This window comes from Arachis ipaensis, chromosome B06 (assembly GCF_000816755.2).
Source record: "Arachis ipaensis cultivar K30076 chromosome B06, Araip1.1, whole genome shotgun sequence".
In the NCBI taxonomy this organism is placed as follows: Eukaryota; Viridiplantae; Streptophyta; class Magnoliopsida; order Fabales; family Fabaceae; genus Arachis; species Arachis ipaensis.
In genome coordinates this window covers 16,725,856-16,727,065 of record NC_029790.2, presented here as the reverse complement: position 1 = coordinate 16,727,065, position 1,210 = coordinate 16,725,856, and the positions used below count along the sequence as shown (strand labels likewise).

The 1,210-nt window shown below is 32.8% G+C and overlaps 1 protein-coding gene across 1 annotated transcript in view; it reads left to right on the top strand.

Annotated features, from left to right (window-relative positions):
* LOC107646420 overlaps nucleotides 138-1,210 on the top strand; it is a 5,177-nt gene continuing 4,104 nt past the window's right edge. The window contains exons 1-2 of the mRNA XM_016350604.2: nucleotides 138-756; nucleotides 891-977. Coding sequence (XP_016206090.1) covers nucleotides 523-756; nucleotides 891-977 — 321 coding nt within the window. The 5' untranslated portion in view covers nucleotides 138-522. The remainder of the gene's footprint in view (nucleotides 757-890; nucleotides 978-1,210) is intronic.

Genomic DNA, 1,210 nt, shown 5'->3' with positions numbered 1-1,210 from the left:
AAATAATTAAAAGCTTTCTTTGTTTCAATGTTTGTGCAAATTAAATGAATAATAATAATAATAATCTCGAACGTAACAACATGACTGCAGGCACATATATACATTATATATATAGATGATAGATGATGAGTACATAGTAGAAGACTAGTTTCATGAAATGATGATCATGATATACAACATTTAATATTACAAGCAATGAATCAAATGCAAGCAATGATGATATGATATTGATATGCTACTGAAGAGTCTCATCTCTCTGAGCATCCCCTTAATTAACCTTCACCCACCACCTTCTCCTCACCATTAATACAGAGAGAGAGAAGAGTCATAACAACCTTTTCCTTCCTTCCTTCCTTCCTTCGTTTCCCTACCTTCTTCCCTCACAACAAGTCCTTTTCCGATAACTTTCTCTTCTTTTGTTGGTGTTAGTGTTTTTGTATGCTAAATGGAAATGCCCATGAAACTCAGATTCACTTTGTAATGGTTTTTTAGCCTCTTTCTCTTTATTTCTCTCACACAAAAATGGGTATTCTTCTTCTGAGGAAGATAAGGTCTTGTCATTACTATCACCGCCGTCACCGTCATCGTCACCATCACCACCTCATCTTTTTTGTGTTCCTTATTCTACACACGGCGGTGAAGGTTAAAAGCAGTACCCTAAATTACACAATTTACAGGGAAGTGAGTAGCTTAAGACTCGAAAGGATTCAACGGCACTTGGACAAGATCAACAAGCCCCCTATTCTCACCATACAGGTATATATAATGGCCATGCATAAATGTTGTGCCTTCAATTTAATCTCCTTTATTTCTTCAATTTATTACAATCATAATCACAAGTGGAATTCATTATCATGAGTAGCACTAAATGTTTTAATTATTATTTTCAGAGTCCAGATGGTGATATTATAGATTGTGTTCACAAAAGAAAACAACCAGCTCTAGATCACCCCCTTCTCAAGAATCACAAGATCCAGGTATATACATATATTTTCAAATTCATCCATTTTTTTTTTCTTTGAGACTACTAGTACTTGTGATTTGCAAAAATGTTTTATCATTCCTTCTCTTATTTTACTTTTCCCTTTTTCTTCTACATGATTTTATATTTTTATTAGAGTTTTGCAATTAACCTTATCACATTAGATGATTAAGAAAAACAATCATATTAATTATACACAAAAATATGTTATCAATGTAGAATAAATAT